The sequence below is a fragment of the Crocodylus porosus genome, unplaced genomic scaffold (assembly GCF_001723895.1).
Source record: "Crocodylus porosus isolate Cpor-Errol unplaced genomic scaffold, CroPor_comp1, whole genome shotgun sequence".
Lineage (NCBI taxonomy): Eukaryota > Metazoa > Chordata > Crocodylia > Crocodylidae > Crocodylus > Crocodylus porosus.
In genome coordinates this window covers 4,025,479-4,040,900 of record NW_017728950.1, presented here as the reverse complement: position 1 = coordinate 4,040,900, position 15,422 = coordinate 4,025,479, and the positions used below count along the sequence as shown (strand labels likewise).

Below are 15,422 nucleotides of genomic sequence, written 5' to 3'. Positions count from 1 at the left end.
AAAATTTGCCCATAGTACCTGAATGAATGTCTGATAGAAGACTGTGTGCCAAATTCAGCGATGAAGGAAATTGTAAGTAATATGCCAAGTAAAAGTGTCATCAGAAAACAGGTGTAAAGGAATATCATAGTGATAATAGTGCAACTTGCACTGCCTTGGCTTTCAGTGGCTGTGCAGGCTGAGTGCTGAGGAGCAATTAGATGCTAAACTCTTTTGGGAACAGACTGGCTCTTCATTTGTATTGGAAGAAAATCCAGTACAATAAAATTGTTTTCCTGTTTGGGAGACTGATTGTTATAATAATAAGACAGCTACAAGACCAAACAAGTTCCCATTAGCGAAACAAGTCCCTAACACTGCCTGGGCCAAATTCAACTTCAGTAGGTATAATTTACTTTGTAGCTGATTTTTATTTTACCTCCATCCCTTGTAAATCAAGAGTGATATTAGGAAAGGCAGTGGAGTTATACAGTGACAACAGTGTGAGATCAGTATTAGGCCAATGGAAATTATGTCAATTTATACCAGAGGCTGAATAGTCTTTGTACAATTTAAAATTGGCATTTTTTTAGGACATTTCTTATTTTTGAATTTCATAGTGCTTTGCTAATTAAATCCCTTTTCTTTTCTTTTTTTTTTCTCTCTTCATAATTTGTATCCACAAGTAATTGTGTCTGCATCCAATTATTAACAAAGTTTGGGGTGAATGAGAAGGCAAGTCTGAGTGCTGTTTCAACATTTGGGACCTGCTTTTTTTTTTTTCTAAGTGAGCACCCACAAGTCAAGACAAGACATGGATCGTACCTGGGAAAATTATTCAGTTGGACTCTTCCACTGTCAAGATATGGCTGTAGATTAGAGCTGTTTTTTATTCCTGCCCCCCCATCAGCTCTCCGTCTGGAATCTCATTTTCACTGTTATGTGTAAAATTAGGGTCTGTTTTCTCCTCTCAGTTAAATTCTGAGTCAAGTCAAGTATTAAAGCTGTAAATTGCCCAGTCCAAAGTATAACCATATTGTATTCCATCCTATTGTTATTAATCTGAGAATGGTTAGAAAGGGACTTAATAATCAAACAAGACTTATACAAGTTTATTAGAGTAAGGAAAGAGTCTGTTTCTTAGGGCTTGTCAGAAAAGGTTTGATTTTTCTATTGGCAAAATCTAATTTTTTAATTGAAAAATGCTAATGTGTTAGAAACAAAACTTTTTATAGAAGCACACTTATTTTTTGTCATATATTGTCTTGGGAAGGTTTCTCAGTTTAGGATAGAATTTCTGGTTAGAAGAAAAGATTTCTCCCTCGAGCAGTGATCAAGATCTCAGAACAAGGGTCTCTCACATACCAGCTGATTGGCTTTACTGCTAAAATACCAATCCAGCTTTTGCCAGTCTTACCAAAGTAGTATCTGATAAGTATAGAACTTAGTATGACACTGAACAACTTTTGCAACATTATATTGTGTATTTCAGTGCATGTGAAACAATATTAAAAACAGCAAATGCCCAAGTAAGCTGTATTGAATGACTTTTATTAAAAGAAAGAAACAGGTCAGTATTGATCATCTGGCTCCTGCAATCCTTGCATGGTTTGTTTTGGGGAATTAGGGAATTCTTACTGAATTTGGTGTTAAAGTTAAATAAAACTTCTGAAACCTGAATGCTTTCTAGGTGTTATAAGTTAGCATCATGCATACTGTACAAATAAATGCATAATTACCTAAATATTAGATATTTATGGTACATGGCTCATTTTTTTGATCAATGCATTGTAAGAGGGGAAAATGTCTTGCTTATTAGTTTTTAAATATCAGCTTCTATATATTCTGCTGCCTATTTTGTGTGTTTCCAATACACAAAGACAAAAACTTGACATACCATGAAATATATGAAGTTGTATAGTGTTAATTAGTTCGACTAAGAATATGTTGTGTGGAACATTGTATGGGCATGAACCAAGTACTTTTATTGGAGCTTATAAATAGAACATAATAGCACTGCTGTCCATCTTCAGTGGCCTCAACATGTGAAAGTGATCTGATAGGTAATGTAGTCAGTGGGCATAGACATTAGAGGCAGCTGACTCACCTGTCTAGTGGCAATTCAATTTTCTTCACAACAGAGATATAGGTTATCTTCTGAATATATCCCTGTGGTTCTGAGTCACAGAGGAATTGAAGTTGCTATAGTACTCAGTTCCAGTGCTTGTATGCGTCTGTCATGTTGTGCCAAGTTTCTTTGAAGTGTCATTTTATAACTGTTATACTCTCTCCTCACAAGGGACATAGTAGAGTAATAGGTTCTGGAGGTATAGTCCAATCTTCTTTAGCTAGAATAAGAATTTGCAATGGAAAACACTCATGAACATGAGCCAAAGTTAAAATAAAAAATGTATTTTACATTTTAAAACAAACTGGGGGAAAATGTGTTTTTGCCAAAATGAAAGTACAGTTTGAAATAAAATGGTTAGTAATGATCAGAAAGTTGGGGGAAACAAAGCAATTGTTCTGGTTCTCTACTTTAAGCAGATTTTTCTCCCTGATAGCCATGGTTCTTAATTTTATGCTTGACTTCATGTATAGGCTAGGCTTTCTTTCATCACTAGTGAGAGTAGCTCACTGAATAAAACAAAGAAACAAGTGGCAGTAGCAGCATTTTAAAAACTTTTCTGAACTATTAACAAGTGAAAATCAGAATTCTCCCCTTTCTATAGTTTACTTCAAACGTTAAGAAAAGCCCTTTGCAGGGTGTCAGTAGGGTGCGCACACTCTTCATAAGTGTTTATTTCCCCTCACCCCCCACTTTCCCCTTCAAGGCTAAATACAGACAGTCAAAAAGCCTGAGGCTAAATTGATTCAGTCTTTGCAGGGTAGCGTAAACTGCAGAGATTAAACTGAGAAACAACTGGACAGACATTCTCTTTTGATTCAGGGCATGCAGACATATGCCTGCAGTGGCTCAAGTCAGAAACTGGGAGTGCTAAAGCATGGCTCAATAGTACATAGCCAGCATGGGCTGTGTGTTTGCTTTCTGTTCCTACTGCCCACAACATCTCTGGCATTTGCAGTCCAGTACCATAGCAGCAGGACTCTGTAGGGTTGCTCATCACTTCCTCTTCCTGCTTCCAGGTGCTTCTGTGATTTGTAGTCCACAGTCATAGCCAGCACTAAGTTTCAGTAAGTTTAGCAGGGCAGGGCAGCTCTGTACTTGGGGAAGGGAGGTTTAATGGGGATTTAATGGGTGGCATAGGCAGAGGCAGAAAAAAATTGGAAGGATCTGAACATGTCCATACACCTCCACCCAGGAAAGTTTGCAGGAGGAGGGGGAAGGGTCTGGTCGGGGGGGTGGGGGGAATGGATCTGGGACTGAGCAAGGGATCAGAGCAGAGCCAGGGCTGGGATCAGGACTGGGGCCTACTGAATTCATCCCTTCCCCCATGCCCAGAGCCGTTGCCTGACACTGGCAGTCTCTCTAAACCCACAGCCCCGCACTGGCCCCAGCCCTGCATCACCCCGGGGGCGGGGAGGGGGAGGCCAGAACAGGGCCAGCCTCAGCTGCAAGTTTGAGCTGGAGGGGCTGGACCCCATGGGACCCCCATGCCCACCCCACATTGTCCCTGGGAAGAGCCTGGTGGCTCCTCCAGGGGCACCGTGCTGGGTAACCAAGGGGCATGAGCGGGCTACAGCTGTGACCTGTGCTCTGCCTGCTCCATGCCTTGCTGCTGCCTTTGAAAGTGGCACAGTGCAGTGCCACATGAGTCCCACTGCTGGGCGGGCCAGGCAGTCAGTCTGCACCACACTGCTTTCAAAGGTAGCAGCAAGGCATGGAGCAAGCAGAGCACAGATCACAGCTGTAGCCCACCTATGCCCTGTGAAAAGATCAGGGGACCAGGGGCCCCCCTTGGCTTCCTGGCGCCATGCCCCTGGAGGAACTGCCTGGTTCTGATTGTCCTATGACCTGGCCCAGCTGAGATTCCATTCACGGTGAATGGGGCCCTGGCTGGGCCAGGTCATGGGACTGTGAGAGCCCAGTGGGCTGTCCAGGGGCATGGCATTGGGGAGCCAAAGGTGGGGAATGTACCTCAGCTCCCCCATGGTGTGTGTGGCAGAGGGGAGCTGGCCCTCCCCCTCCCCTGCATGAGCCAGCCATTCCCCCATCCTGCTCCCTGCTGGGGCCCTGCAGCCACATATTATGGCCCAAGCCTCACCTGGGTGGGCAGCAGCCCCAGCCCTGCCCAGCTCCCTCCCTACAAGGGCCTCCCCACACTTACCTGCTTGAGCTACTCTGCAGGCTGCCTGGAGCCATGTGCATGTCTCTGCATATGGCATCCCCTGTCTTCTGCCTTCCTCCCAACAGCTCTTCACCCAGGCTGGGATGTCAGTACAGGAGCCTGGCTGCCTGCTTAAACAAGTGGTTATTGCAATCCATTCCACACTGTTGAAGTGTTTTGACTACATATTCACCATTGGGGTGGTAAGGGGATCACCCCAAGGTGCCTTACTGTGCATATGCATAGTGGGCTGAACCAGCCTACATAATCATGACATGATTGATCACGTCTTTTGAAACTGGTGGGGTGGCGCCCAACCGTCACCTGTTGCCCAACCACCACTGAGCTCGGGCTTGCTGGAGGGGAGTGGGGGTCAGCCTACTGTGCTGGAGTATACAACACAGCCCTGCCTAGGGCTGGAAAGCATGCTGGAGGATTCTGATTTAACTTAAACCAGGAAAGAGTCTGGGGCGGAAGTTTTATAAACCAGTTTGACCCAAGTCAGTTAAAGCTGATACTGCATTCAGCCAGGTTTATCTTAACTCAATTTCAGCCATTTTGAAACTGGTTTATGTGCAGTGAACTGCTGTTCTGTTACAGGTTTAATCTACTTTCTGATCACTTAAACTGGTTTATTTGTGACTAGCCCAAGTGATCAGTCCTCTTCTTTTATGGATGTCAATTGGGGGTATGGTCCTCAAATGTATCTACTCTCATTTTGGGTATAGACTCATAGAAGGCTGAGTATCTAGTAAAAATCATAGGACACCCCTACACTTCGTCAGTATTGCTAGCCTCAACCTTTCAAGAGCCAATTTTTTTTGTGTTAAAATATCTGTTCTAAACTTAGAAGATATAAAAAACTGGAGATATCAATACAACTGTAAAGAATCACTACTACTTGACGGGGCAAATAATTATTTATTAGAAATACATTTTTCTCTCTTCAGTACTGAGTTGACAGTAGTTAAAACATTGCTAAAGCATTTAGGATTTTCTTTAAGGCAAGCGAACTATCTTGAATTCTTCTTTCCTCAAATTTTAATGCCAGTTGGATAGATAGGTCTCATGATAGGAGATTGCATCTAGGGAATGTTCTTGAATACCAGAAAGGGATTTAGAACTTTAGGCCAGTTCTCAAACGGTAATGCTTTATGTAATTTTACTTTTTCTTTTTTTCCCCTCTCTAAACAAGAACTACACCAGCAAAGCATAGTCAGGAATAGGCTTGCTTACATTTTCTTGCATTATAAGGCAGCCTTCTTTTGGATAAAACTAAAACAGGTATCGATTTTCAATTTATATTTTGCAAATTTAAACGGAGAATGAACACCCATCCTGTATAGCAATTGAACTGGAAAGGAATTTAACATCCAAAATATTGATTTGCATTTTCTTGCTTATGCACCATTGATTGTGAACTGTAGTTAAGTTGCCTTCACCGAAACATTGTAGTTTCTTTCTATGTGAATTTGAGACTTGCATGCTAATAATTGTACAACAATGATTTCATGTCGCTTCCATATCAACCATACATAAAATTGGCCAAAGCAAGGAAAACTGAATTTTATCATCTATGCAGTACTTAACATAGACTTTTTTGAGCTACTAATTGGATTTCATATGCTTGTACTTCGATATATGTAGGAAAATATATTCCATGTGCCCAAGTGAAAGCTTCATGCTGCTCCATCTGAAAAAGGAATATCAGGTTTCAGTATCTTTATCTGTAAATAGTAGTTAGTGAACTGTGGACCATTTATCAGGTCTGTCTTTGAAATTAGGATAGAACTTGGTGCATATAAAGAATCAGGGAATGTATTACATTACACTGTGGTAATCTGATAATGTATTGATTTTAAAAAATTGTTCCAGGGCCAGTACTGATACAGTACATAAAATAAAACATAAAATAAACATTCTGGAACATGCTTCCTCAAATAGGAAGTCAATTCAGATATTTCTTCAGTGTTCTCTGCTGGTTACAATTTCCAGTAAGCAGTATTCATTGGATTAACCTGAACATGATGTTTTTCTCTGACAGACAATTGTGATGATCAGCTGGTGTCTGCCTTGCCCCAGTCATCATTCAGCAGTTCATCAGAGCTGTCTAGCAGCCATAGTCCTGGATTTGCAAGGCTTAATAGAAGAGATGGTGAGTGTTTTTATCTGTTGATTTGTGCTAAATGTTCTCAATTTTTCCAAAGGCATTTGTTACCTAGAAAAAAATAAGTAGGAAAAAAATAAGAGATCAGTGAACAGTTTGTGTGGTATCTGCACAGAATGTTGAAATCATAATTTGGGAAAATATACGTGCTCCAAAAGAGTTCTTTTGAAGGAGTGAGTCATACACATCCACCAAAACCTCAGTAGATGTTAATGACAAACTACAACTAATAATAATTTGGGCCACACCTTGAGGTAAGAAGAGGATCTGATTGAACTGAATTTGGTGCACTGTTATGCTTATTTCACTGATGCAAATACATAGATATGCAGTTGGTTACTGAACTCTCTCCTTTTAATTTTTCAAGACAACTTTTTCTCAATATTTGGACTAGATCATGGTGGTAGATTACACCTGCAAGACTAAAAAGTTGGATTGAGGATTTAGTTTTCAGCCCTATAGTCAACATTAGGTACTGATGCATGGAACTAAATAAAGCAAATCATTGGCTTACTCTCTTAAGAGAGCTGATGAAGAAGGAATGATTAGGGTAGTGAAACCAAATTATGTTGACCAATTCATTGTCATCTTGGGCTAGCAGTAAATTTAGGATCTATAGTAATGCAGTATTATTATAGACATCAAGAAAAACTCTGCTTATTAAGACATCAAAGGCATTTAATTCTGCTGGTATATTTATTGTATAAATTAAATATTTATATATTATATATGTGTATAATGTTCTAAATTATGAAATGTTATAACTTGTTTGCATAATGATGAGTATGGTGAAGTAAGTAGCAATAATACTTTCTGTTTCCAAAGAGCTTTCTATCTGTTTTTTTTTATGGTACAGTACATTGGAACTCATGCTGCACTCTAGCTTGGGACTATTTATAGTGAAGTACAAGGCAAATTGCTTTATTACAATAACATGTACTTTGCAAATATGATTAGTGTGAACCTCTGCTTAAGTGAGCCTGATATATTAAAAGGATTTAATTATAAAAGGGGTCAACTGTATTCTAAAGTGTTCATAAGGACACTTACATTATGTTTGTTCTTGATCATATTGTGGGATTGTCTCAATAAAATGTACTCCTAAGAATTTTAATTCATTTTGGTCTATTGCTTGTACTACAAAAATTATCAGTGTCATATTAGAGATATTTTTTTAATTGCCTTCTCCTACCCCCTTATGTGTTCAGGCACTCACAATGATCATAGCTTTACCTCTTTTTGTTATATGTATATCCATATCTAAAGCAGTGGGTTGTCTAATTAGAGAATTGCTATCTCCGTACTTGTTCATTCTTTACACCTGGGGGTCACAGTACCCAGCAGGATGCAGATCTGAATGTCTTATTCAGAATGTCTTATCTGAATGTCTCTAACATGCTCAAACAATATGTTGTTTTAGTAGTTCATGACCAGACCACTTAGTTAGCCTCTTTTCTCTGGCATAGTTCAACTCTCCCAACAGATGGAGAAAAAAGCAATGAAGATACCCTCTACCCTTCAGCAGATTATCCTTAATTTGTATTTCCTTTGTAAGCACTAAATCTCTCAGTGGTAGAGCTGTGGCAATCATAAACAATTTCTCCTATCAATATGTTCAGAATTTCTGAAGCTGAATTTGATCTCCTTTTGTGCCTTTGGTGAAAAGTTGTGCAACCAGAGTCCATTTATTTGAACATATAAGAAGAGTTCTTCATGTAAATGCAAGTACATGCTCATGAGTGTGTGGCTTTGTAGGTAAGCAAGTATTTTACTTGAGAAATTTTTCCCAAGCTAACCTATATAGACTGAAAAAAATACTATATTTTTCATAGGGAATTTAAACACAATTTGGGAGCATTATGCTTGTGATCTCCTGTTTAAAATCGTAAAACAATATTGGAATTATAATTCTAATGTAGATTTTAATTTTCTGCCATAAAAACTTATTTTATCCAGCATGAGGTAACTCTTATTTTGGACATTATTATGAATGATAAAGATGATTTAATTTCTAGTCTGGAAGTTGATAGTTGCCAAGGGACCAGTGATCATGACCTGCCTACATTAAATATGGACACTTGGAGGACATTCCTAACCAGTGGGTGGTTCAAAAGGACAAAGCTAGTGAAAATTGTAAGCAAAGTTGACCAAGATGAAAAAGACACCTAGTTAGACAAAAGAAAGTATTTTTTTTAAAGAACAGTTTATAAAATGGTCAGGATTACTCCATCAAGAAAGAAGAAAAAAATGGATAAAAGTCCATTTTGTTTCAGTGGTAAAGTCAATAAAACAATTAAAATTAAATTAAATTAAATAAAACATTCAAAATGGAAGGGTACAAATATATTGAAACCAATGTAAATTAGAGGTATTCAAGTGTAGAAAATCAATAAGCGAACCTAAATACATCAGGGTAATATCATAGATGAGGTGCAACAAGCAGTTATAAGTATGTTGCGGAACAAAAGAAATTCCAGCAATGGGATAGATTCATTAAGAAATGGAGATGGTGAAAACATTAAAATGAAGGAGAAAAGGATATGCAGTGGATATTTCAGTTGTGTGTAGCTAGGAACAGAAGTTACACATAAACCAGTTTAAGTGATCATGAACTGGTTTAAACCTGTAACAGAATGCAAGTTCAGTGCATACAAGCCAGTGTCAAAATGGCCAAAACTGGTTTAAGATAAACCTGATTGAATGTAATATCAAACATAACTAAATTGTGTCAAACTGATTTATACAACTTCTGTCCAAGATCCCTTCCTGATTTCAGTTAAAGCAGAGTCCCCCAGTGGGCTGTGGGCTACATTTTGGGCTGAGGCCATGAGGGTTGCACAGTTCCCTGTGCTCAAACTGGACAGGGCTGTCATGAAGCTCCAGCTGGCTGGGTGGGGTCCTGCAGAGTGGCCTGTAGGAGCAGGACACTTCCCAGCCCTCTTGTGACAGCCAGCTCAGCAGCACAGGTGGGAGCTGGCTGGTGAGTGGGCTTTCTGGGCCAGTTCAGAGGTGCCAGTGGGCGCCAAGATTGAAAGCTGCCACTACCACACCCCCTGCCTTGTGTAGCACCTGGGGCTGCAGGTGCACAACCAGCAGCGGGCTGGCTGGAGCTTGGGGTGTTGTTCTGACCCCTTCACCTCCAGCTACTGCAGCTATGCCACTCCACTCTGGCTTGTGGGGGCAGTAAGCCTCAGCCTTGTGGCTTCTGTCCAGTGTGTGCTGCTCCATGCCAGCTCCCAGACACCTTGGAAGGTGGAAGGCATCCGGGGGGAAAGCTTCCAGGGACTGCAGCCAGAGCTCCATGTGCAGGGCAGAAGATGCCAGACTGAAGCTCCATCGACTTCATCCTCCACCCCCCCACCCCCAAACCACCTCCCAGAGTGGTGCAGCAGGGGGAGAGTAGCCACTGGAGGTGAGGGGAAACTGGCTTGGTCCAGCAGGGCTGTTGTTCTCCCCTCACCTCCACCTGTGTATCCTGTTCCTGACGCACCATGCAACATCACTCAGGGCTAGGGGAGCTTTCTTCAGCCTGGCTGCTTCTGCACAGCTCAGGTTCAAGTCACTAGGCTGAAGGATGCTCCTCCAGCCCTGAGCAGGACTGTGCAATGTGACAGGAGCAGGAGCTGCTGTTGGAGGTAAGGGGAGAAAAACATACCTGGCAGGCTAAGTCAGCTTCCCCTTGCCTCCAGCAGCTACTCCCCCTCCCATTTCTGCCACTGTTGCACCGTTCCAGGAGGCAGCAGGGGGCGGGGGAGAGGATGGAAAGCTTCAGCCCGGTGGCTTCTGCCCCATGTGTGGAGCTCTGGATGCAGCTCTGGATGCTTTCCACTCATACACCTTCTGCCTTCCAAGGCATCAAGGAGCTGGAGCTCTATGTGCTGGGCAGAAGCCATAGGGCTGAAGCTTCCCACCCGGAATGATGTGGCATGGCCTCAGTAGTGGCAGCTGGAGGCAAGGGGGGGGGCAGAATAGCTCCCCTAGCCCTGACCAGCCCATTACTCGCTGTGTACCTGCAGCCCTGGGTGCTGCACAGGGCAGAGAGCATGGCAGTGGTGGCTGCTAGGTTTGGGGCTCACTGGTGCCTCCAACCTGACCCAGGAAACCCACTCCCCAGCCGGCCCCCATCTGTGCTGCTGGGTCAGGTCTTCACACAGCTGCAGTGGGCTGAGAAAGGTTCTCCATGACAGCCCCATCGAGCTTGGTTGCAGGGAGCCAGGAGCAATCTGCTACTGTGCAGCCCCCATGGCCCCAGCCCAGGCTGCCCCTCTGCCTCCATCCTCAGCAACACCTGCAGTCTGGCTGGGCTCAGCCCTGCAGCCTCAGTTGGAGCCACAATCCCTGCCCTGGGTGGATAGCAGGACCATGCTGGCCAGCTTTGGCCATGCCCCCAGCCACCCAAGCAAGAGCAGGAAGGAGAGCTAGGCAAACACCAACTGGAGTCCCATGCTCAGAGACAGGGGAGTTTAATTTCTACTCCCTGCCTCCCTTTTCCTGAGGTGTTGCCTTGGCTGGTCTTGGGGATGAGCCTGGCAAGGGCTGTTGGGGTCTCTGCAGGCCAGGGTGGGTGTTTAAACCCCTCCATAACCCTAGTTAGTTCCTATTGTGGCCTGGCCATACCCTCTGTAGGTGGCCAGCTTCCCTCCCACCTTGCAGCTGCTGCAAAGAGAAAGGAGGGCTGTTCTAGTGCCCCCCAGCTTCTAACCCTTCATTTCCAGAATTAAATGTGAATGTCTGTACACTTGAAAATCAGTTCAAGCTTTGCAAATTAGACTAAACAGCAAAGATTGAATCAATTCATGCTCCAGCTTTTTGAATGTCTGTCCCTAGCCCAAATGAAAGGAAGCAGGATAAAATGTTTGCATTTCATAAGGATGATGAACAATGATGACAAAAACCATCAGTCTAGTACATAACAAGATTGTAAGCCTACCGAGTAGAAGTCTGTCCAGTGACGTTAATATTTAATACATCCTCAACTATCAGAAAAAAAATTCCAGAAGACTAGAGGAATGTTAAGGGGTAGTATGTAAAAAGAGTAAAGAGGTTGATGCTAGGTAACAACTGGATAGTTATTCCTATTTCAGTTAACAAACAGTTAAATAATAGGGATATCATTTAATGCCAGCCATCATATTATGGAAAATAGGTCTTGCTAAATGAACATGAGTTAAATTTTTTTGAAAGATTACAAGTTTGGTTGGTAAAGGTAACTGTAAAGATACAATGATAAATGTTTACAATGCATGCAACCTAGTACTACAATGGACAGACACATCCCTACATGTAACAATGAATTAATACTGATCTGACGTCGGTTCCAGAAGGACACACAAGCTTGCGGCAGAACATTTTAACCTCCCTGGACATTCTATCGCTGACTCAGAGAAGCTGTTCTTAGGCCTCGTTGCACAGGTCCCTGGGCTAAGGGTCTCATGTGATGTGGCCCTTACACATGGAGACTTTAAAAGTGAACTTGAGTGTGAACTTGCAAAACAAAAAACATTCACAGACCGGATTGTGTTAAGTACGGTCTAAACCAAGACTACTGATTCTTATCCCAATAAGCCACTACTTACAAAAGCTTATGCATCTCTGGTTCAGTTGCTCTTTAAAGTGCAAAACTACCCTGCCTTCTGCCTTAGTATCACATTGACATTCTAGTTTAAAAAAAAAGCACTAAACTATGTCAAGAAAGTTCAAAATAAGTGGCTTAAAGACTGACTAGTTGACAGATCTAAAGAAAGATGTCAATAGAGACCTGTTCCTTATGGTTTTGGACATGACATGGATTGTTTTTCCTCATTGAATTCTAAAGGGAATGATACTGTCTCTTTTCAGTACTTGCACTGAAGTAAATACAAATTCAATATTGACAAAATTGTGATGACATAAAGATTGGTAAAATGGTAAGTAACAATGCAGACAGGACAGTCCTATTGAGTGATCTGGATCACTTCATACATTAGCCCATTCAAAGAAAATGAGTTTTAATAAAGCTAAATGTGAATGTAGATATCTAGGAACCAGGAATATGGGCCACGCTTACCGACTAGGAGGTTGTATCCTGGAAAGCAGAAACTGTGAAAAGGATTTAAGAGTCGCAATGGATAAGAATCTCCATCTCAACTCCCTGTAGTGGGCTATGGAAAAAAAGGCAAAAGCATTCTTTGGCTGTAGAGTAAGTCTTCAGGAATAATTAGCAGTAGAAGTAAGTTGATTTTTTACTTCTGAATATGACACTGGTAAGATCAATGATGATATCCTGTATAGGATCTGGTGTCTTTTTTATAATGGTTGTTGAGACATTAGAGAAGGTACAAAAAGAAGCCAAAAAACTATTTGAGGGCTGCAGCAAATGCAATTTGTTTAGTATTTAAAGAAGGGATTGGGAGGTGACTTGATTAAAAAGTCTAAGAGTGTTCACAGAGGAAAAATACCAGGTTTTAAAGGCCTTTCTAATTATGTAGATGACATATAACAAAAACCAGTATTTGGAAGCTGAAGTCGGATAAAGTCAAATTGAAAGCAAGACATGATTTTGTCCAAAAATGGATTAACTACTGAAAAAAATGATTGAGGGAAATGGTAGATGTTTTCTTTCTCCATGTCTTAAATCAGTCCAGGTGCCTTTGTGTAAGACAAACTGCAGGGGGCGGGGGAGAGGATGGAAAGCTTCAGCCCGGTGGCTTCTGCCCCATATGTGGAGCTCTGGATGCAGCTCTGGATGCTTTCCACTCATACACCTTCTGCCTTCCAAGGCATCAAGGAGCTGGAGCTCTATGTGCTGGGCAGAAGCCATAGGGCTGAAGCTTCCCACCCGGAATGATGTGGCATGGCCTTAGTAGTGGCAGCTGGAGGCAAGGGGGGGGCAGAATAGCTCCCCTAGCCCTGACCAGCCCATTACTGTAGGTAAACAAATATCATTGCAAATGTTGTGAGATGCAGGTGAGTCAGTATGGTACTGATGCATTTTTGGTAGTTCATTATAGGGACAGACTGCAGGACACTCTTGATCAGCAAAGACCAGGGAACCTGACTCAAAGGGAAGAATATCATCCATTATAGTTTCTCCCTTCCCATTTCCCAGGGATTCTGTCTCTTTCAAATCAGGCCTATTTTCCATGAAATTCCGTGAAATTCTTTAGGATACATATACATATACACATACATACATAGATACATGCATATACATATACATACATACATATACATATATTCACATATATTTATATCTCCTAAATAATTGCAAGGAAAATAGGCCTCTGAACTTTTGACCCCTTCTCATTCTCTGGAGCCAAACTGCAATTGGAATATACATATATATGAAATAAGAAGAAGGGCTGAAAGGTTCAGAGGCAAACATCATAGTATTTGTGTCCAACGTCCCAGAGAAAATAGATAAATGGCGGGGTGATAAAAAGGTTCTATAGCTTCTTATAGCATATATGTGTTAGTAAAGATAAAATGCTCCCTGTTCGCAGACAGCAAACTTGAAAGGCCCTGAATAATAACAAATCAAAATTCACTTTGAATTTTGAGTGACTATTTTACTAAGAATGTGTCTATACTACTGCCTCAGTTGTATTCTAGCACAATACAATGAAATACAATTTTGACCCAATCCTTCTAAGCTTACCTCTTCAGACTTATACTTTTCAGACATTTTAAAACTAAGAACATATTTCTGAAACCTTGTTGAAATCTATTGTTACATAATGTTTTAATTAATGTTCATAAACAAAATGTTCAAAAGGTAAGAATATGTCTTTCACAACAGTTTACCTTAGTAAACATTTCAGAACCAGGCACCACATTATTTATATCCACCATCCCAGAGAAAATGCTTATATAGAATTTAAGGGAACAAGGAAGGAATACAGTTCATGGACTGTTTCTTTCTGGTATAATCCTGAAAACATTGCCCTCTTACCTGCCTTGCTTGTGGGTATGTTGAAATGGGAAACAGTGGCAATTGTGGGGAAATGCTGAGGTTCTTTTTCAGTATTTTTTCTCCCAAATTTTGTCCTTAAAAGAGTAGTTATTCCTCTACATCCCAGACGATTAGCATTTAAAGTGTAGAAGTTTACATCAGCTTCACATGAATTTTGTGCTACAGGACTGAGTAGAAATAATATAGTCTACAAATACCTTTTTAGGGCAGATGTATATATTAATTTATGCATTGTGTATAAAATTAAATGTTATGAACTACTGTATATACATTACCCTTCATTACATGTCTTAAACTACTGTCCAGGTAAAAACTTCCCATTTGTAACCTAGTTCTGGTCAGGAGATAAATAATGAGTTGAAAGGTTTTGAAGTGAGACTTCCAGCTAGTGAAACCCCATCAGTCAGCAGTTTGGGACACATTTAATTGGTCTCAAGGCATTCTGAAGAACAAAAATCTCTGCCCACCACTCAAACACCATTTAAAAAACTGAAATAATTAATTTATATTTAGAAAATAATGTTCGGTTTCAGGTTTTGTGGCTTGGGTGAGGGAGTGAGAAAGCAATTGGTATTAGAACTGGAAGAGCATTGTATAAGGAAAGAAAAATGAAGCACAATAAAAGGAAAAGAAATATAAAGGAAGTGCAGGGGTAGAGTATATTTCTCTTATGAAATATTTTGTATGCAGTATTCATTACAATTATAACTACATTACAATTATATTCAATTACAAACAATGATACATTCAAACACCCCAGAGTTCATTTTCTCCAGAGAAGTAGGGAACAACAGGATTTTCAGTTATGCATCCTTGTTTCATTAGAACATTGTACCCTTGGAGCTGGTTGAGAGGGTGTTTGATTGACAGCTAGCCAGATTGTAGTTAGTGGCTGAACACAGCAATTGAAGTTTGAGACAGAGGCAGTAGCGAATTATTTGTGATGTTATATGGAGCAGCAACGACAGCATGCTTAAGGCCTTTTATCTACACTGGGAATGTAATATGTAGCCATTGGTGACAAGACACTAATGCA

The 15,422-nt window shown here is 41.1% G+C and overlaps 1 protein-coding gene across 2 annotated transcripts in view; it reads left to right on the top strand.

Annotated features, from left to right (window-relative positions):
• Positions 1-15,422, top strand: part of LOC109323448 (contactin-associated protein-like 4) — a 421,861-nt gene that overhangs the window by 80,083 nt on the left and 326,356 nt on the right. For both annotated transcript variants that reach the window (XM_019555012.1, XM_019555011.1), the window contains exon 2: positions 6,313-6,423. In XM_019555012.1, the coding sequence (XP_019410557.1) occupies positions 6,313-6,423 (111 nt within the window). The remainder of the gene's footprint in view (positions 1-6,312; positions 6,424-15,422) is intronic.